Source organism: Heterocephalus glaber, unplaced genomic scaffold (assembly GCF_053883595.1).
Source record: "Heterocephalus glaber isolate CG9 unplaced genomic scaffold, H.glaber_assembly_v1.0 deba00001795, whole genome shotgun sequence".
Taxonomy (NCBI): Eukaryota; Metazoa; Chordata; class Mammalia; order Rodentia; family Bathyergidae; genus Heterocephalus; species Heterocephalus glaber.
This window is the reverse complement of record NW_028258476.1, coordinates 4,306,696-4,326,943: the sequence shown is the minus strand read 5'-3', so window position 1 is coordinate 4,326,943 and position 20,248 is coordinate 4,306,696. Positions and strand designations below refer to the sequence as shown.

General features: G+C 48.4%; 1 protein-coding gene across 1 annotated transcript; it reads right to left on the bottom strand.

Moving 5' to 3' along the window:
- Positions 1-9,303: 9,303 nt before the first annotated feature.
- On the bottom strand, positions 9,304-15,565 carry Them5 (thioesterase superfamily member 5). Its single transcript, XM_004854109.3, has 6 exons — positions 15,219-15,565; positions 14,514-14,715; positions 13,371-13,509; positions 10,481-10,591; positions 10,074-10,198; positions 9,304-9,492 (listed from the first exon to the last, which is right to left on the bottom strand). Exons 1-6 carry the CDS (start codon positions 15,336-15,338, stop codon positions 9,449-9,451), a joined length of 741 nt encoding a protein of 246 aa, XP_004854166.1. The 5' UTR covers positions 15,339-15,565; the 3' UTR covers positions 9,304-9,448.
- Positions 15,566-20,248: the final 4,683 nt, after the last annotated feature.

Sequence of the window (20,248 nt, the reverse complement as noted above, 5' to 3'; positions counted from 1 at the left end):
TGCAATGAAATTGGAAATCAATGGCAAAATAAACCACAAAAATTCCATAAACACATGGAAATTAACACCCTTCTGAATAACAAATGGGTCACAGGTTAAAGAAGAAATTAAACAGTATCTAGAATTAATTGATGACGCTGATACAACGTACTGGAACTTATAGGTCACAATGAAAGCAGTCCTAAGAAGGAAATGTATAGCATGAATTCTCACATCAGGAAAGCAGAACTAGCTCAAATAAACAACCTAATGTTGAACTTCAAACATGTAGAAAAAGAAGAACAAGTCAAACCCAAAGCTCTTACAAGGGAGAAAATTATAAAGATCAGAGCAGAAATTAATGCAGTCAAGACTAAGAAAACAATACAAAGAATCAATGAATTGAAGAGTTGGTTCTTTGAAAGATTAAATAAAATTGATAAACACTTAGCCAACCTTATCAAGAAAATAAGAAAGAAAAAACTCAATTTCATGCAATTAGGAATGAAAAGGGTGAAATCACAACTGATCCGGAAGAAATCTAGATCATCAACACTTACTTCAAGAACCTGTACTCTAACAAGATGGAAAACAGAAGAAATGGACAGATTTCTAGATACATATGGATTACCAAAACTGAATCAAGAAGATATAAAAATTCTGAATAATCCAATATCAGTCAATGAAATTGAAAATGTACTTAAAAACTTATCAACAAAGAAAAACCCAGGTCCTGATGGTTTCACTACTGAATTCTATAAGAAATTCAGAGAAGATCTTATCCCACTACTCTTCAAACTCTTTAATGAAATCAAAAGGGAAGCAATACTCCTAAAATCATTCCTGGAAGCATGCATTACCTTGATACCAAAGCCAGGGAAGGATCCAACCAAAAAAAGAGAACTATAGGCCAGTCTCCCTAGTGAGCACAGATGCAAAAATCCTCAATAAGATACTGGCAAACAGAATCCAACAAATCATCAAGAAGATTATACACCATGACCAAGTAGGATTTATCCCAGGGATCCAGGGATGGTTCAACATATGCAAATCAATAAATGTAATATACCATATCAACAGAACCAAAGACATAAATCACATGATCAGGTTGGGGATTTAGCTCAGTGGTTCCATTACCTGCCTCTCAAGCACAAGGACCTGAGTTTGATCCCTGGTACAAAAAGAAAAAAATCATCACATGAACATCTCAATAGACACAGAAAAAGCATTTGAAAAAGTCCAACATCCATTTATGATAAAAATAAAATTGGAATAGATGGTCTTTATGTCAACCTGACAAAAGCCATCTATGACAAACCAACAGCCAACATCATATTAAATGGTCAAAAACTGAAAATTTTCACTCTAAAATCATGTCCTTTATCACTCCTCCTCCTCCTATTCAATATAGTTCTGGAAATATTAGCCAGAGCAATTAGACAAAAGAAAGAAAAGGAATAAAGATAAGAAAGAAAAAAGTTGAATTATCATTATTTGCAGATGCCATGATCCACTACACAGAAGACTCCAAAAACTCCACCAAAAGACTTCTAGATTTAATAACCAAATTCAGTAATATAGCTGGATACAAAGTGAGCACTCAAAAATCAATAGCATTCCTATACACAGACACACAGAAATTAGGGTAACAACACCTTTCATAATAGCATAAAATTGAAATACTTAAGAATCAATCTAACAACGGAAGTAAAAGATCTTTACTTTGAAAATTACAGTACTCTGGAAAAGGATTGAAGGGGATATTAGAAAATCTTTTGGGCTCTTCCTTCGGTAGGAAGAGCCAACATAGTGAAAGTGGCCATACTCCCAAAATTCTTATACATATTTAATGGAATCCTATTCAAATACATTTAGCATACCTCACAGAACTAGAAAAAACATACCTAAAATTCATTTGAAACCAGAAGAGACCTAGAATAGCAAAAATAATTCTGGGCAACAAAGGCAAGGCAGAGGGCATCACAATCCCTGACTTGAAATTATACTATAGAGCTACTGTGATAGAAATAGCATGGTACTGGCAAACAAACCTCAGGATCAATGGAACAGATTAGAGGATGCAGAAACAACCCCAAACACACTCAGCCACTTTATCGTTTATAAAGGGGCCAAATATGCTCACTGGAAGATAGCCTCTTTAATAAGAGGTGCTGGAAAAACTGGCTTTCCACATGCCAAAGATTAAAACTAGACCATGCAGTAAACTAAAATCAAAATGGATCAAAGATCTAAATATTAAAACAGAAACATAATCTACTGGAAGAGAGAATAGATGAAACTCTTAAAGACATGGGTGTAGGCAAAGACTTCATGAACAAATCCACAATTGCATGGGAAATATCACAAAGAATCAACAACTGGGATCTCTTAAAAAGCTTTTGCACAGCAAAATAAACCACCAACAGGGTGAAGAGGCAACCCCCGAGTGGGAAAAATTTTTTGCGAGCTGTTCCTCAAAGGACTAATATCTGGAACATATAAAGAATTGAAAAAAATAAGACCCCCCAAATTTAAAGACTCAATCCAAAAATGAGCATCTGAGATGAATACACATTTCTCAGATGAAGAAGAATAAACAGCAAATAAATGACAAAATGTTCAACATCACTGGTCATTTGAATTAAACAACTCTGAGATTCTATCTTATCATTAAAACAACTCTGAGATTCTATCTTATCCCAGAAAGAATGGCTATTATCAAGAAATAAACCAATAACAAATGCTGACAGAGCTGTGGAGAAAAAGGGACAATTCTCCACTGTTGGTATAGACTGGTGCAACCATTGTGGAAATCAGTGTGGAGATTTCTCAAAAAACTCGGGTTAGAGGCCCCATTTGACCCAGCTATTCCCCTTCTGGCTATCTTCCCAAAAGAATTAAAAGCATCATAGCACAGCGATATATGCACACCCATGTTTATTGCAGCACAGTTTGTAATAGCTGAATCTTGGAAACAACCCAAATGCCCATCAACTGAGGAATGGATAAAAAAGATTTTTTTTTTAATGGAATGACTACTAGGATAAACTTGAGACATTTCTAGGTAAATGGATACACTTTGAGACCATACTCTTATGTGAAATAAATCGAAGATACAAGTGTAAATATTCCATTGTCTCTCTGGTGTGAGAAACTGAAAATGTAAATAAGGACCAAAATGTATAATAGATATTGTGAAATAGGAAGAAATGGTTCAAAATAATACCAAGTGTCAGATACTTTGTTGGTAATTAAAATGTTTTATGCTAAGAAGTTACAGTTTTCTTAGGAGATGAGCTGAGAGATAAATTAGCAACTGAAAATATAGTCTTTTAATACCATGATACACAGTGTATTTGCCATTGTTACTCTTATTATTTTGTAATGAAATTTTATTTTTCATAGAAGTACTTTTATATTTTATTTATTAATATCTACTTGTTTTACATGAAAATAAAAATTAAAAAGGAAAAATAAAATAAAATTTTAAAAAAGAAATGTTCCCCAAAGACCATGTGCTACTTTGTTGCCAGCTGATGTCCTATGTAGAAGTGGTGGAACCTTTGGGAGGCGGGACCTAGTTGGAGGAAGTAGGTCACTGGGGGTGTGGCCTTCAAGAATGGACCTTGTCCCTTCCTCTCCCCCACTTCCTGTTTTCCATGAGTTGAGCAGCCTACTCACCTACAGGCTCCCACTGCCATGGTGATGTTCAGCCTCACTTCAGACCCGAAGCAATGGAGCTAGCTGACCATGGACTGAAACTTCTGGAACTGTGAACCCAAACAAATTTTGCCTCCTTTAAGTTGTTTTTCTCTAGTATTTTGTCACACCAATGCAAAGCTGATGAACACAATTTGTAACCATGGAGACAGTCACTACTTTCATTGCTTCCCAAAGAGAAGTGGAGAAATACCCTGTTTCTCCGTTCTTTCCACTTTCCAAGCTGCCACCACGATCTTCTGAAGGCTGATGAGAAAGGGGACTGGATAGTAAAGTTTATGGATGCCAGCCCTCTGCAATATAAAGCAAAGTAGGGGAAACGGGAATCTGTGAGCAGGCAGGCAAATGACTGGCAGATGTGTAGCAAAGGCTGGCATGCTTGGAACAGTTAGATATCTGACCTGGAATGAACTTAGATGTCACCCACCTCATTTATGCAGAGCAGGAACCAGAACCAGAAAGAAACAGGGGGCCAACCAGTAGCAAAGTTGAGACTAGAACTCAAATTTTCCTCCTCAAAGAAACAGAGTTCTCTTGGGTGTGGTGACACACACACCTGTGATCTCAGCTCTCTTGTGAGGCTGACACAGGAGGACAAGTTTGAGCCCATCCTGAGCAACTTAGCAACTTACACCCTGTCTCAAAACAAAACAAAACAAACCTTCTGCCCTAGATATTTTCAGCTTTGAGCAGAGCTGCTCTCTTGAGTGAGGACCCAGCATGCTCTTCCTTAGTCTCCCCGGTCCATTGCTGTCATTCCTTGAGAAATTTGCAGTCGATTTTCTGATTTTCTGTAGCTGTAGCAGAATTACCTAAGGCTGAATAATTTACAAAGAATAGAGTTTATTTTGGCTCCTGGTTTTGGGGGTTGGGAAATGCAAGGGCATTGTCCTGGCATCTGTAGGGGCCCTGTGGTGTGTCTAACATGGCAGAAAAGTGTCAGGACGTGGTGTTGAGAAGACGGAGTGGCCTTACTCTGTAACTACCTGCTGTCACAGGAGCATGTTGAGGAAAAGGCAGCCAGCCCTCTTAATGACCTCATCACCAATTAAAGGCCCCACTTCCCACCATCACCACAGTGGCCTCGTATCTCGGCATGGGCTTCAGAGAGGACAAAACATTCAAACCAAATCAACTTCCCAGGTGACCCATGGCTCCTGACTTCCTTGTTCTCTCAGGGGCCCATGTAGAAGAACTCTCAGGGGAATGGGCACTACACAGTGCTTCCTGGGTCCCAGCCAGGTAGAAGAGGCAGAGGAGGGTTCGATCTTTCTTCCAAGCTGGAGGCAAATGCTACAGGGTCCCTGGGGTTTGGGGTCTTGCTAAGCCGTAGTCCTGAGACCCTGAGTGGTGGCCTCAGGCAGCATAACTGGGCAACCAATGCTCACTGTGAGCCCTGGTGACAATAAACTGATGGTAAATTGTGTCATACAGCTCTGGGTCCTCACCCAGGACCTGTAATGAATGGCCTCATCCTGCAGTCTTAGCTCTATGAAGGCCTTAGGGGTTCCTTATTCAAGAGCTGGTACCAACTACTGGTATCTCTGTCTTCTTCAACTGGTTGATCTTGGAATGATCATACAACATGTGACCAAAACATACAGTGAATGTTTAAATTTTTAAAAATTTATTGTACTAAACGACACATTACCATTAATCCCCCTCAAAATATTACCCCTCGCTTCAAACATACTCCCATCATTCTTGGCTCTTTTCTTTTTTCTTTTCTTAATGTGGTACTGGGGATTGAACCCGGGGCCTTGCGTGTGCTAGGCAAGTGTTCTACCACTGAGCTACATCGCCAGCAGTTCTAGTCACTTTCTGAAACAGCCCTGGAAGTCCTTGTTCCTATCTTTAGTTGTGCTGTTGTGGCTGCCTTGATGCCTAATTGATTAAAACATTTACCTTTCACGGTCATTTTGACTTTGGGGAAGAGCTAGAAGTTGCAGGGTGCCAGATCTGGTGAATAAGGGGGTAAGGACACACTATAACATTTTTAGGACAGAAATTGCTGTAAACATTTGATCAATGAGAGATGATCATAAAATACAGTGTTTATTTATATATTTTTTGAGACAGGGTTTGTAGTTAAGTCTAGCCTTGAACTCACTATGCAGCCAGACTGGCCTTGAACTTGCATCAATCCTCTTCCCTCAGCCTCCTGAATGGTGGGATTACAAGTGTGCATCACCATGCCATACTCAAAAACACAGTGAAAGTTTGAATTGAAAAATGTATTACAAGGGCCAGGGATTTAGCTCAGTGGTTTTGCTGCCTGCTGTGCAAGTGCAAAGACTCGAGTTTGATTCCTGGGTACAAAAGAAAAAAATGTATTACAGTAAAAGATACATTACCATCAACCCCCTCTAAATACTCAAATTTCTCCTCATTTCAGACACACTTATACCATCATTCTTGGCAATGCATCTTTTACTGTAATAAGGTTTTTTTTTCCAGTTTAAACATTTGCCACATCCTTTGATCCTTGGTACTCTTGGTACTTGACTCAGGCATCTTCCAGCAGAACAAGAGCCCACACTTGCCTTCATGGCCTACCAGATTCCACCCCATCTACCTCTGCAGAAGTGGGGCTCCAGATCAAGACGCCACACACGGAAATGAGGATGTAAGTGTGGCAGTAGCTTCTCCCTTTGTTCCACCCAGACAGCTGAAATACTTGGCCTCGTAGGAGAGGAAAGGCATCTGTCAGAGGCCCGGATGCTAGATAAGTGTCCCAGCAGCTTATGGGCATATTTCCCTTCCAAACCCTGCTTGTCCGGTCCAGGCAAGACTGACCCTCCTGGCCTGAGAGGCCCCCGCCCGCTGCAGATTTCCATGCTGAGCTGATTTCTGTTACAAACGGGCCCCTGCAGAGAAGTGCCAGGGTGCATTCAACCTATTGTAACACGGAAACTCAAACACAACTGTTTTGTTTGTCTTTCTTTCTTTCTTTTTTAATTGTATAGGAAGGATGAACTACATTTCCCTTCTCCTTCTGGGAGTGTTTGAATGAAGATTAGCTTCTCCCTGACCATGAATAAAGGGCAGGTTTTTTTAGGATACAATGATTTAGACTCTGGGTGTAACATTATCGAGGACAGTGGTGAAAGCTCAAAGGAGGAGAGTTTTGTGAGTCTGTGGGGGAGAGGACAACTGGTTGTCACAAGATTTCTGGCTATGGCTTGCAGGACACCTTTAGCTCACAAACCCATGATCCAGTCGCCTCCCCAAAGTCCCACCTATGAGCACATAGGGCTTTGGGGGAAACCGAGATATAAATAGTAATAATCTCTGTCTTAGTCACTTTCTTTGGTGCTGGAGCAAAATACCTGACACCCACAACTTAAAGGAGGAGAGGTTTATGTTGGCTCATGTTTCAGAGGGTCGGCTGGCTCCAAAGAAGAAACAACATGGCGGAGGTATATGGAGGAGGAGAGGTGTTCATGGCATGGCTGACAGGGAGCAGTCAGAGGAGGAGCCCGGACAGGAGATGCACCCTTCCAGGTCACGCCCACAGTGACCCACCTCTTCCAGACCCCACCTCCTCACAGCAAGCCAACCATAGCACTGCCGTGCTCCATTCACCTCCCCAAAGCCCCAGCTAGGACAGCCTGAGGTTTTGGGGGGACATCTAGATATAAATCGTGCCACCACACTATGTCAGATCCGTGTCCACCCATGACCTGTGGATTCACTCCTGTTTTATCCAACAGCTAGATGCCAATACCCAACTTTGGAAGTCATGAGTGGAGATGGCAGAGCTTTTGTCAGTCAAGTTCCTGATTGGCTCCTAGGCACCACCAACTGGACTTTACGTGAGTGAGAAACACATTCTACTGAAGATATGTCTTAAGCTGTGGAGAGGTAAAGGCTTATGTGTTTCAACATTTGGCTTTGCCAAACCTGATAATAAAATCCTTTATGATATGGGACTTGAAGCTCTCATTCTGGAGTAAAACTTTTCTGACCTTGATCTCTTCCTGGACATCCTCTCCATCTACTGGCCTCATGAGATTCTGGCTGTCACAGGACAGGACCCCTCTTCTCCTGCAGCCCTCCCGGTGGCAGCTGCTCAGCTTCCCACCCCCGTCCTCCCAGGTCCTGAGGAGGCCATTGTCTCCCGACTCCGTTGTTCTCTCTCCGGGCAAACCACTGCGCTGCTGTCTTTCCTCTCCTACCACTGTCCTCACAGCGTCTGGGCTTGCCCACCTTGTGCCTGGGTTTTGCTGGCTGGCTCCCCCTTCCTCTAGCTCAAGTTGTTGGCACTGGAGATCCCTACTTTTCCTCATTCCCCATTCATTTCTTCATTCATTATTTTTTGGATTTTACTCCCTCTCCCTAACTTGCTCTGGCAAATGGGAACTCCTTCCTCTGCCCAATCCAAAGTCCTCTTTTTTAGCTGTCATCTTCCTTGCTCTCTCTTCTGCCTTCAACACGAAGCCCTCGCTCATCCTCTAGGGACAGTCACTCCGGTTCTGTTCTCAGGCCCCCTTACTGGGTCCTTGATCTTCTGCCCCAACTTGAAACCTCAGTGAGGCCTAAGGCTCTATCTTCGAGTCCCTTCCTCCTCTCTGTCCTCCCCTCACTGTCAGTCCCTTGCTTCCTCTTCTCTTTCACTCTCAGAGGTGCCATGTCAGTTTTTACACTGACTCACAAACTGAATCAATAGCTCTTCCCTCCTGAGCACCTAGTCACAGAGGCCAGGGTTCTGCCGCTGTGTGCTCTGTGATGGGAGCCTGTGGGCACTTCAAGCTCAGCACCCGTAAACCTGAGCTCCTGCTCCACCTCTACTTCACACCTGCTCCTTTTGTTCTCCCAATGCTACCACCTGAAAGCCCTCAAGCCAGAAGCCTCCCAATCCAGGGCTCCAGGGCAGGAGCTCGGAGTCACCCTACACAGCTCTCCTGCACCAATCCAAGACATACAGCTAGTGGGGAAAGCCCTGCACGTCTTTATTCGGTAGCATTTCTCATCCCTAATCTCCATGCTGCGACCCAGGCAGCTCTTACCGTCTCCAGTACAGAGCCCCGCAGGGGTCTTCTCCCCTGTGCTCCCACCTTAGTCTTTTCGCCACTGTAAAAGACAGAACTTTATGAAGCTTCCTAGGCCCCTGTTACCTACAACACAAATCCCAAGCCCTATGGCGGGAACTCTGAACCTGCCAGGGGCTGCTCCTACACTGCCCACCTTCTCTTTCCTTAGATGCCTGTCCTGCTCCAGGCCTTGCTGTTCTCCAAGGCCTGGTGCTCTCTCAGGGCGCTGTGCCTTTTTTCTCCCAGTTCTCCCTCTGCCTGGTGAGCACCACTGAACTTTTGAGACCAAGCTCAGGCACAGCTTCCTCTAGAAAGCCTTTTCTGACTGTGTTCAAAGAGTAAAATGGACCCACTTCCCTTTGGGCCTACCCTGCGCTGATGCGAGCCGGGGCGGGAGGGAGGGCTTTGCTGGGGTGCTCTGGGGCCTCCAGTTGTGCCCCTTCATTGCTGTGGGCCGGATGCCTCACCCAGAGCCTGGCAGGGGCTCAGTAAATCTTTGCTGTTGGTGTGGAATGGGCAGGTGGGTATGTGGGAGGCCCAGGAAGGAGTTTGGCTTGCAACTACAGAAGGCTGAGCAGGGGGCAGTGAAGTTTATTTACTCAGAGAGAGGGCTCTCAACAGCCTCTGCACCTGCTTCCTGGGGACCCCTCCTGTTTGTGGTGGGTTCCAGGCAGACAGGAGGATCAGGGTTGTCTCTGCCGAAGACATAGTGATGACTACGGAGGTGACTCTTCTTCCAGCTGCAGCTGAAGGAAGACACCTGCAAGAGAAGGATGGGCAGAGTGTTGAGAGCCGAGCTGAGGCCACGTAGGCAGGAGCTTGCTGAGGTGCTGTGAACATTTTGCTCCAAATTACTCAGAATATTACCTGGAACTGTCCTGAAGTACAGGCTGTGCAACTCCTACGTAACAAAACATCCTACTTCCCTTTGTCCATGTCTCTAACATGTGCAAAATCCCATCCCTTAAAAAGCTAGGGCCCCAAGCTGGGCATGGTGGTGCACGCCTGTAGTCCTAGCACTTGGGAGGCTGAGGCAGGGGGATCGCTGCGAGTTTGAGGCCAGCCTGAACTACATAGTGGGACTCTGTGTCAGCAAAACAAAATAAAACAAAACAGGGCCGGAGATGTAGCTCAGCGGTGCAGCGCCTGCCTAGCAAGCAAGAGGCCCTGAATTCGATTCCTGGTACCAAAAATAAAATAAAATAAAATAAAGTAAAGTAAAATAAAACAAAACAAGAAGCTGGGCCCCCACGTGGGACTGGACCCTTAGCATTCTTCTTCCCCTCCATGTGTCTGTGCTAGGGTGGGTCGGGCCGGGGCTGAGGCTGAGGCCGTCTGTACCTGAGGACTTGGCAAAGACTGTCTGCTGGTCTCTGCTCTGGGTGATGCAGGACATGTAGAGCTTCTGGTCCTCAATCTTCTCCACTTGGACGTTCAGGACGGCCAGAGAGCCCACAGGGATCAGGCTGGGGGAGCAGCCATAGGTCATCTCCCATCTCCTCAGCCCTCTGCGACCCTCCTTGCACCCCACCTGCCTGGAGGACCACTCTGTGGCCTGATCTCAGGAGCTGTTTGTTGGTCCCAAAGTGGGGGAGCTAAGATTCTTCTGCACAGGGACAATAGAGCGCCCGGGACCGGGCTGGGGAGGAGAGGGCAGGTGGGGCTTCCACACCCCAGATACCAAGGAGAGCCACCGCAGTGAGGCAAAGGCCCTGACTTTGGCCCCTGCCCCAAGGATCCATACTTACTTTTTGAACCTGATGTTGAGGCTCAGTGTGAGCAGCCCCTCCCCAGCCAGGTAGGCAGTTTTAGAAAAGGTCTCATCCATCATGGCGGCCAGAGACCCTCCGTGGGCGAACCTGAGGACGGAGAGCAAGTCTAGCGGCAACCCCATGCTCCTCCCCTCCCCACAGCCTCAGGCAGCCAAGCAGGAAAGGACAGAGCTGCATCCCAGGTGACCAAATCAGTCAAAATTACTGAGCTTTTCTTCTGTTCTGCTTCAGCACGTGTTAGTAACCACGGACACAAGTATTTTATTTCTCCAGGAAAAACATTTTTTCTCATAGAGCTAATGGAAAACATTTTCCTGATTTATCACCTAATTGCTTGCAACAATTGCTGTAATTTGGAAGTGTGGATGGATGAGGAGAATGGGCAAACCCCTGAACTTCTTTGACTTCATCTTTAAAAGGAAGTGTGGACTATCTTGGGCCACCTCTCAGCTTACCAGTCACTACAGCCAGCGGTGGGCCCACATTTTCAAGACAGGCAGATGTGAAATGTAACTCACAGCATATAAAGTGCCAGCAAAACCCACCTCTGACCGGTGCTGCCCGTGGAAAGGCAAGGGCCTGCCTCAGCAGCGTGCCGCAGACATGCGCTTCCTTAAAGTCTGTGAAACCTTCATTCTCATTCCACACATGCTGCCTCCGTGCCAAAGCCACTTCATTGTTGTTTAAGTTGGGGAAAACAGAGGGGCACCCAACTTGAGAACGCAAATGACACAAAACAGATCTGAGTTCCTGAACTTGCTGAAGAGCCTAAGCTGGTCTCAAGCACACAGCCCTTCCGCCTCAGCCTCTCAGAGGCTGGGATTACAGTTGTGTACCACCGTGTCCGACTCGAGCTCCTGATTTTTCAAAGTGCAACTGTAACTCTCCACGGACCCTGCTGTGGGCTATTCTCTTGTTCCTGCCACCAACTAGCCCTGTGTCCCTTTCCTTTGTGGACACTGCTGAGGACCATGGCATTCACTACCTTGTTGGAGTCCTTGCTCCACCTGTTTGATTCTGAGCAAGTTCCTAAGTCTGAGCTTTAGTTCTTTTTCTTTTTTTTTTTTGGTACCGGGGATTGAACTCAGGTCCTTGCGCTTGCGCAGCAGGCGGCGAATCCACTGAGCTAAATCCCCGGCCCTTCAGTTCTTTTTCTTTATCTCTTCCTCCTCCTCTTCTGCCTCTTCCTCCCGCTTCCTCTCCTCCTCCTCCTTCTTCTTTTGCAGGACCTTTACACTAAACTACATCCAAAGCCCTTTTAAAAAGGATCTTACTAGACTGGGCGTGGTGGCGCATGCCTGTGATCCCAGCACTCGGGAGGCTGAGGCAGGAGGATTCCTGTGAGTTCCAGGCCATCCTGGGCTACATAGTGAGTTCAAGGTCAGCCTGAACTACAAAGTGAGACCCTGTCTCAAACAAACAAAAAACCCCTCAAAACCCCAAACTTATAAAAAGGATCTTACTAAGTTGTTAAATTGTCCAGGCTGGCTTTAAACTTGTGATTCTCCTGCCTCAGCCTCCCGGAGTGCGGGGATTACAGGCGTGCATCACCACACCTGACTTAGTTTTTCTACAATGAATTGTGAATTGTGAATAAAAATGGACAGTCTTCCTCACTTCCCAAATTGACTGAAAGTAGGAAAAGGTGGTGGTGTCAAAGAACTCCAGGCATGTTCTTCCCTCCTTGCCCTCACTGCTGAGGAGAGGGACCCACTGGCAAGTACAGGTTCAGCAGAGCTGCTAGTCAACCGGTAACTCCCTCCCACTTCTGGTGCCCAAGGGCCTGGTGACTTTAGTTTTTTGCTGGCTTCTCCTCAGTCCACTGCCTGGCTTGGGTCGGGATAGGCTCTATTGCCTCTTTGTCGTCACCTACACAAGCCCCTAACATTCAGCCACGAATCAGCCCCCGTCCTGGCTCCTTGGGGTTTTCTTCTTCAGAAGGGAGGGGACCCATGGCCCAGGGTGGGGTGAGAGCTATTCTCCCAGACAGTGTCCGCATGGAGGACACCTTTGAGATGGCCACAGGGACAGGGGGCTGCAGTCTGTGCAGACGACGACATCTATTTACTACTCTCAATTCTGCTTAACCCCAATCCAGCCACTCTCAGGCCTCAGGACCCTGAACCTGGTCCTCTAGGAACTCCTGTGCCACCAACTACCTTTTGTGACTGGAAGGAAACAGGCCCAGGAGAGAAAGCAGACAACCATGACCTTGGTGGGGCAGAGAAAAGAGGCCCAGGGCCAGCCTGGTATATGCCCAGCACAGGTCTCTCCTTAGGTCTATTCCAACTGTGAGGCAGCAGAGAGAGCGCTGCACTCGAGTCCAATTTCTAGAGTCCTGGGTGTGACTTGGGCAAGTTCCTTTACCTCTGTGCATTTCAGCTTCTCCATGAGTAGAACCTGGGGTTTGGAGAGGCGGTGCTCGATAGCTCTATTGTGCTCTATGGCTCGTGAGGACACCTGAGTGGGTCCCCAGTGTCGTGTCTGTCAGTCACCCTGGCAGGCAGATATTACTGGCCGACGTTTCAAGTAAGACTGGAAACTAGATGTCATACTGATTGCAACAGTGAACCAGGACTGCAAGTCGGGCTCGTGATTCTAGATCTTGCCCTCTTCCAAATGCATCACATCCTTCTCAAGGTCCTTTGCTGCTGGAAAATTCTGAGACCTAGATAAGGGAGCTCTCTAACTGCTGGTGGGATTGGGCCAGGTAGATAACCCAGTGTGTCCTTCCAGCCCCAGCCCTGTGAAGCTGGAGCCCAGCCCCTCGCTGGCTCCCAGGAGAGGTGCAGCCCGGGCCTCATGGGTGCCTGCCCATCCCTCTGAGCCAAGCTGGAGCCCCTTCCGGCCCTGCCTGCAGCCTTACCCTGGAGCCCCCTCCAGGTAGGGGCCTGGTTGGAAAAGACAGACAGACTTCTTCTTGGCTGGGTGGAAGAAGATGACGTACTCATAGCCTTGTCCCGCCACCTGGATGCACCTGGTGAAGATGCGCCAGTCGCCTTTGTCTGGGGAGAGACAGGCAGGGTCACAGCTGGAGGAGGAGGGTGTGAGGTTGCCGGGATGCAGCACCAGGGGCTGAGCCCTGCCTCTGCTACCAGGCCAGAGAGACCCAGGGAGCCCTCCAGCTGGGAGCAGATGCACAGCGCCTGCCTTCAGCGAGAGCCCATGTCTGGGGGACAAACGCTCTCGAAGTTCCCTAGCTCCGGGTGGAGTCAGGAGCAGAGCCAGATCAACACTTAAAACAAGCTAAGCTTTGAAAATTAACAACGTGATCACTTGTGTAGCCACCTGCATTGGAAGAGTACAAAATAGCAAAATAAGGCAGAAAAGTCCACGGGAGTTCCAAGTCAATTACAACTATTTCTTTTTTTGAAAATATCAAACTCTTAAAAGAAATTATTTCAATGCCCCTGCTTTGTGGCATAACCTAAGAGTCTCCTGCCACCTCAACCCCCCATTTCTCCCTGGGCAGGAATCATGTGTAAAAATGAGACAGACAGACAGACAGACAGACAGACACACGTAACAAGGTGCCAATCAGATCCAGGGGTGATGCAGAGTGGCACTCTGGGCTGAGGTCTGCGATCCTGGGTGGGTGGGGATCTGAGGGTTTGGCTGGGGTTAGGGAGGAGGGCTTAGGGGAAGGCTTGGCTGTTGGGGGAGAACTGCCAGTGAGAAGCGGGCAGGGTGCGGCACTGAGCTAGCAGTTCTCCAGCGGAGCGGCACTCAGCTGGCAGCAAAGGTGCCCTCTAGGGCGTGCCCTGGTCAGATGGGAGGAAGGGAGCCAGTAAAGTAAGATCCTTCCCAGCCACTTCCCCAGTGACAGCAGAGGGTGGAGGGAGACAGCAGGAAGAGCTTCTGGGCTGAGAACTAGAAGGGGGCTTGTGAATTTCCTTCCCAAGGATCTTCAAACACAGGGAAAGGGGCCTGGCTGAGGGGCCCAGGCAGGCTCCCATCAGTGTGGGCTGGGGTGCGTGCGTTCCTATGGCCCCCCTCGGCCCGGGCTTACCCGAGGCAGCCACCAAGCCAGACGGGAGCTTCAGCCCTTGGATGTGGTCTCTGTTGGACTTGAAGGAGGGCAGTTTGATCCAGCTGCCTGAGTTGGACTTCTCCAGAAACTCCTGGTACAGGCTCAGCATGTCTGGACACCAGCTGGCATTGGGAAGGGCATAATCCTTCAAGTCTGTCTTCTCTGGACAGAATCTGGAGACCTGGCAAGGAGAAATCAGGGGGACCAGCCGATGTCCTGGGGGCTGGGGACTGCTGCGTGGGCTGTGGGACCTCCAGGTGGCTTTCCCCCTTGGTTTTGGGGCTTTTTAGGCTCAGCTACTGGAGAGTTAAGGTGAGGGAAAGGGCCCATCTTTGCAGATGATCTGAAGCCCTCTGTGAGCGACTGAGCAAGGGACGCTGAGAAGCCAGAGAAGACAGAGGGGGCAGGGACGAACAGTGATAGCCGCGCTGCTCAGAGGCAGCGCGCACCGCGCAGTGTAAGCATCTGTGGGTGGTTCTTTGAGGCTGAGAACTGCTGAGCCCCACTGCTCAGACCGGGAGCTCAGGAAGACGGTTAAGGGTGCCCAGCTTGAGTGTGAGAGCTGATGCCTCCAGTCACGCCTCGGGGCTCTGGCCACGAGCTGGAGGGGCGATCTGGGGTGTTCCTCCGAGCCGAGGCTTGGGGAGAAGCCTGCCCGTCTAGCTGGGCTGGGAACTCACTCACCAGGGCGTCCGTGGAAGATCCAAACGCAGAGGCGGAGTTGAGTCCAGGCAGGGTTCGAGGGGCCCTGGGGAGCGCTCGGGGGTGGAGGAGCCCCGCTGCCGCCTGGAAGCCTCTCCTCATCGTGGCCAGGTCCCCGCTTGGATCCGGGCGCAGTAAGAGCGCGCAGTACAGTGGCGCTTGGGCTGCGGGTGCAGCCGCCGCCCCCTGCCACTCCTTTCTGTCACAGCCTCTTTCACAAAAGATCCTTGGGCAAGGCCAGGCTGGGCTGCTGCAACGCCGAAGATAACCGGGGCCTGTAGCTGCCCCAGAGCCCCACCCAGCGCTTTGCCCGGCACAGACGTCGAGCTGCCTCGCAGGAGCCGCCCGAGTTCAGGAGAAACAAGTTGCCAAAGGGTGAAACGCGCATGCGCGAGTAGTGGTCGGCGCCTTTGGAGCTGAGCTGCGGAACAGCGAGGTTTGCGCCTGGACTGAGGAGCGTCCGGGGCGTGTGCGTGGCTGTGCGCTGCGGCAGGACTCTGAAAGCTGTGGCTTGATTCGAGGGCAGAAAACCAGCTCACAGCCCTTAGATGTCCCCTTCTTATATCCCGGACAGGGTCGGCACAAGGAGCCCGCACCGGCTGGTCCCTGGCCGGGGAGAGGAGCTGGGAAGGGGAGGAAGCAGCTAGCAAGGGGATTCGCGTTTGCGGGACGTCAGGAAGGGGCCGAGGGCAGCAGACAGCGCTGGCACTGAGGTGGGGACAGGTAGGGGAGGTCGGTCAGCGGCGAGTCTGGGAGCTTTGGGTGGGTGAGTGGCGAGCAGTGCGCCGCCAGTGTCAGCTGAGTTGTGAATGTTTTTTGGTGGCATTATTTCTTCTCTTGAATGACAGTAGCCGGTTTTCAATGAAAAGCCCCAGTTTTGTTTTGTTTTTTCTTTCTTTCTTTTTTTTTTTTTTGGTACCGGGGATCGAACTCTGGTCCTTGAGCTTGCGAGGCAGGCGGTGGAACCACTGAGCTAAATCCCTGGCCCCTCAGTTTTTAATTTACCAAAATAAAGCAGATTCTAAAGATCAGAACCGTGGAAAGTGGAATCATGATGATGACAGCGATGGCAGTACTTTGGCAGCTTCTGAGAGATCAAACTGATCGCATATGGAAAGTTAATGTGGTTACCGAGCCAGGCCCATTTTGCTAGCTTAGCTGCCCAGGTCACGGATCACAGAGACAATGGGTGTTGGAAGAGTTCATTTGCACATCAGCAATGACACATAAATCAGCAACTGAGACTTTGATATCTGACACTTCATGTTTAATTGCTATGCTGGGATACAGTGATATCTATAGGATCAGTGAGAAATTTGACAGGTTAGGAGTGAAATATGATTCTTCAGAGCCATCAGAACTGGAACTTCCAATGCCTAGCATGCCAATACCTGCTGAGATTCATTATGTTAAAAAAAAAAAAGTTTATTTACAAGGCAGCTAAGCGTGGAAGGGAACACCTAAGCCTCAAGTCTGCCTCCCTGAGGAAGGGATTTTGGGTATTGATGGGCTATAAAGCCCCAGAGTGGTTCAAGGTGTGGGAAAGGGGAGTGGAGGTGATCAGTGATCTCTGCATGTGTAATCAAACTCCACTTTGGCTCCTCGTGTTCAGAAAACCCTGGTGTTAGCTAATCCATGGGTGGAGTTTTCACAGTGATGGACTGGAAGTAAGGAGAAAGGTATCTGTGCGAAGTGACTCTGAATTAGGCTGCCGGAGGAGAATGGAGGGGGTTGTCCAAAGCTGTCTAACAAGAGGAAAACTAGGACTGTGGAGAAACTGCTCCTTTTCCCTTTCCAACTCTTGCTGCTATTGTGCTGCCCATTCCATGCATCCTGCTGGTCCCTAGCTGTGGGCTGAGAGGCCCTGTCTCCAGGGTGGCCGTGGTGGGGTCTCAGCTGATGCCTTCAGGGGGTTTCATGGCAGCATGAGCTTTGGCCTCAACCCTTCTCCAATGGTAAGAATTTAGCTCAGAGAAAACAAACTCGGCTCAGAGAAAAGGAAGCTTTCTCCTAACTTGGACTCTATGGAAAGCAAAGAGGAAGAGGAGAGAAGCCACTGAAGGCTCAGCATAGTTGGGAGCTCCTGCCGAATTTATTTCGTTTGTCACCCTGGCTCTTTCACTTCCAGTTTGGGACCCATGGGTCATGCTGGGGGCACAGGTCACTAGGTACAACTTGTGCCCAGAAGCCCCCCTGGGCCTGACCTGGCTGGCGGCCAACAGAAGACCTAGCTGTGGTGCTCCGGGACATGTTCAACAATCTGGACCTTCCCAAGGCTCCTCCTGCACCCTAGAGGGAGAGGAAAGTAACTGTCACAATTAGGAACTAATGAATCAGTTGGCATCGTGCTGCTTGCGGATTTTTGCTTCATTCTGTTTCTGAGGCTTTGATCCTTGTTGGGGATGAGAAGTGTTAGCAGGCAGCTGGGAGAAAGGCGGAAGCCCTTTCCAGGGCTGGCTGAGCATTGGCCAAGACCAAAAAGAGACTGTCTTGACAGAATGCCAGAGCTAGAAGACAGTGGGAGCCAGAAGTGGGTGCTGAGTGCTTTGCCTCAGGGCCCCGAGTGGTTGGGCCTTGAGCCGGGTGAAGAAAGTCCAAGCCTGTGGTGTAAGAACCTTGTGCCACAGGGGATAAGGTCAGGGGTAAGGGGGTGTGGGCAGCTGCCTGTGTGGTCACACGGCAGACAAGGGAGTGTCAGCCAAGGATGGGGCAGGGAGCCATGTGGAGGCCTAGGGGAACTGGGGGCCATTTTGGAGGCCGTTCCCAAACATCAGAGCCTTGGCTCATGCTCAGCTGAACTGAGACTGCCAAGAGGCAGGGAGGAAGAACCTGCACGCTCAGAACGATGCAGTGACAGATCCTGAAGGTGTGTGTGTGTATGTCTGTGTACTTGTGGGGCTCATAAGCCCTAGGCAGCCTGAATGTTCTCCTCCAAAAACCCAGACAATAGCTTGTTGTGATTCCTTCAGACCAGTGGGCCATCCATACAGTGCCATTGGCACATCTGCCCAGGGGTGACCTAGGGAGCAAGTAAGAACACGTTCCTTTGAGAAAGCATGTTAAGTGGCTGACTATCTGCCCGTGATATCCTGAGCACCTTCCTAAGAACTCTAGCTCAGAGGTGTCATTAACTGTTGGACCAACTCAGGGGCCAGAACTTCAGATGACTTCAGGTGACTTCAGGGCCCCAGGCCCTGCTCCTTGGGTCATACGCATCCCGGAGGTGAGTGGGTGTGCAGACCATGCTGTCTCCAGGGGTTGACTTGGCTCCCAGGGACTCTGAACACTGACCCTGCAGGGAATCTTCCAAGCTTGTCCCACCCCCACTTCACCTCTGTGCTCCCCACACAAGGAAAAACCCCACCTTTGGGCAGTTTTCTTTAGCAGATCCCCCAAAGTCCCTCTTCCCTACCTCCCTTCTCCCTGCCTGGTCCAAAATCCCAAGAAAAGACAGCACTGTTGAGTCATGTGCCTCCTCTCAGACCCATGTCCGCTGTCACGGGGTTGAGGGGGTGACAGCCCAGGCCGGTCAAGTGCTGTGCAGTGTCAGTGGTGAGGGAGTCCTCTCCCCCGAGGGTCAGAGGAGAGCTGGGAGGGCCACTGCCATCAGCTCAGTCCTGTTAGCAGAAGCCGGGAGGATGGAAAGGAAGGCAGACAGGAGACAACTGATGTCTGGGAGGAGACAGAAATCCCTTCACTTATCAAAGGGCCTAGATTCTGGCTGGAGCTAAGGCTTGAGAACGGCGTGGAGAGGTGTTAGGAGGCTCAGCGCTTCAGAATTGTCCTCCCTGGATTCCGTGTTAGTCACATCCTCAGTCAGTGCTAACTTTCTTCACATCCTGGATCTGTTAAAACTACAAGAAGCAAACACGAAATTCACTACTTCTTTGATTGGCAAAAGGCTGCTGAGAACCTTGTCCATTTCATCGTGAGGTAGCCACCTTTTATGAAGTCCCCCATGAGAGGCTCTTTTTAAAACTCAATTCTAAGAAACTCACTTTCCCCACAAAAAGAATGACAGTCCTCTTACTTGCCAATCACAGGGACCATATAGCGTGGTGTTTTCTTTGGAGAACTGTTTCCGGGAAGCTCTGAGCCAAGATTTGAACTATAATAATGGCAGTAGTGTTGGCCTTTGTGGGTGGAAAATTTGAAATTTTCCTTTTTCCTTCGTTTGACTTTCTGATTCCTTTTTTCTTATTTTACTATTTTACTGTCTGTTTTATGGCCAGCAGCTTTACAGCTATCTGAAAAAGCTGTAAATAAAAACAATAAAAAGGGGAAAACCAAGTTTCTCCACTATTACTTTATAAATAGTGCATAAAGAGATACTTGGTTTATATATAATGATATCAGTCTCCTATTTTATAGCTGCTCTTAATGACAAGAGTAGGTTCATGAAACTCTAGGTTAGGATAGGAAAGGAGGAGGTGAGGATATTCGGACACCAGTCAGAGGCATCACACTCTGCACACAGGACCCTGAATTTCACAGAAAGGACCAAATGCAGCGTCCAACAGACAAATCCACTCTCCTTCAGGTCAGTGAGACCCTACCATTGCTGTCACTGATCAGTCAGCCAGTAAGTGAGCAGTTACCAGAGCAAGGTGTGGATCAACACACAAATATGCAATGACTAATAGAGCCCAGTATCATTTCAAGTGTTAAATGGTTAAGAAGAATAAAATTGGATCTCTAGGGCTGGGGATGTAGCTCAGGAGCACCACGTCTGCCTTGCAAGCACAAGGTCCTCAGTTCGATCCCCGGTACCAAAAAAAAAAATTGATCTCTAATTCACAAAATAATTGAAGAGACAAGATGTCTTCATAAAGCAAATAGAGACTATAGTTAACTGATGGAGGCTTAAATGAGGCCTCAGTACAGACCTGGCTAGGCTGGGCACTGACAACCACTGTTAAACAGTTCCACTCTTGCATGTAGGTAGTCATTGATTTGCTTGTTCGACAAATATTTGTTACAGACCTATGACCTAATCAGCATTTTCCAGGTGT